This window comes from Lipotes vexillifer, unplaced genomic scaffold, assembly GCF_000442215.2.
Source record: "Lipotes vexillifer unplaced genomic scaffold, Lipotes_vexillifer_v1.1 scaffold1019, whole genome shotgun sequence".
In the NCBI taxonomy this organism is placed as follows: Eukaryota; Metazoa; Chordata; class Mammalia; order Artiodactyla; family Lipotidae; genus Lipotes; species Lipotes vexillifer.
The window spans coordinates 964,138-965,373 of record NW_006776835.1 but is presented as its reverse complement, the minus strand read 5'-3'; the positions used below and the strand labels follow the sequence as shown (position 1 = coordinate 965,373).

The 1,236-nt window shown below is 59.0% G+C and overlaps 1 protein-coding gene across 2 annotated transcripts in view; it reads right to left on the bottom strand.

Moving 5' to 3' along the window:
* Nucleotides 1-1,042: 1,042 nt before the first annotated feature.
* The window catches only part of PLEKHO2 (pleckstrin homology domain containing O2), a 20,886-nt gene continuing 20,692 nt past the window's right edge, over nucleotides 1,043-1,236 (bottom strand). For both annotated transcript variants that reach the window (XM_007450711.1, XM_007450710.1), the window contains one exon: nucleotides 1,043-1,228. In XM_007450711.1, coding sequence (XP_007450773.1) covers nucleotides 1,043-1,228 — 186 coding nt within the window. The remainder of the gene's footprint in view (nucleotides 1,229-1,236) is intronic.

The following is a 1,236-nucleotide window of genomic DNA, read 5'->3' as shown; positions in this document are numbered from 1 at the left end:
CACGAAAGGGACAGGAGCTAATGCTCCTTCCACAAGAAGTTCAGGAGGAGCAGTCCCTCTAGCCTGAGCCAGAGGGGTGAGGGGAAAGGGGAGAGGGAAGTGGGTTTAGGTCCCAACACACTCCCAACGGCATCTGAAGAAATAACTGGGATACTGGACCCGTTTGGGTTGAGAAGCAACCACAGAGACCCAGATATAAATCCCATCTGGGAGGCACAGAAGTTGGGGCAGCTTCTCTTCTGAAGGTTGATTTATAATGAATTACATACAGGATGTTCTGATGTCGACATCGGGTTCACCTGTACAGGAATGTGCAAGGCTGGACACAAGCGTGTCCAGGGGCAGGGACTAGACTACGAGACCCTTCGAGTTCCTCCTCCACCCTGGAGTCCTCCAATCAGGGCTCACCAGAGGGGAAGGCCTGCAGAATAGGAAACAGGCCCAGGGAGGGGCCCCACAGCTAATGGCTTTCTCACACAGATGCCTCCCACCTGCTTTCAGAGGCCCTAGCTGGGTTCCAGGTCTCACTCAGTTGAAGGACAAACCTCTAGTCTAGACCCAAGGCCCCTGCAGCTACTAGGAATAGCGGGGTGGGGAGGCTTGCTTATGGCTTGAAGCTGCCTCTGCCTGGGAACATCTGGACATGGAGGCGGCAGGGGGGCTCAGCTGTGCTCTATTCAGAAGTCAGGAATGTAAACTATTGAGGGCGTGAAGCAGAGATGACACCGCCCTCAAAAACCCCCGCGCTGCGCCAGGGCCCTGGGGCTGTTCGGAACGACCACGCCAGCACAGAGGTACCGCATGCGTGCTCCCAGCCCAAGCCCAGAGCTGGAGGCCCGGCCAGAGAGCAGCCCTGGCTGGCACTTGGCACCTCTGGCCAGGGCAGGGCGAGAAGGATCCCAGGAGTCTCTGCAGGTCCTGGCCAAACCCTGACATGCCTGATGGCCCTTCTACAGCCTGGAAAGAAGCACATTTCTCAGCAGGGCTGGGCTCCAATGGACTGAGCCGGCCAGGAAGGGACCATGCTCTGGGCTGGCAGGCCCTAGGGTGCGCTTCTCCTGTAGAGGGTCACCAGCTCCTTCCGCTTCTCCCGGAGCCCAGGTGCTTCCTGGCTCACCTCTCCCAGATCTCTGATCTCCTGCAGGACCTGGGTGGCCTGCCTCAGCTGCTCCACAGCCTGGCTGAGCAGCGCCTCGGGATTCCCAGTTGCCGGCCCACTGCCCAGCACCTTGTTCA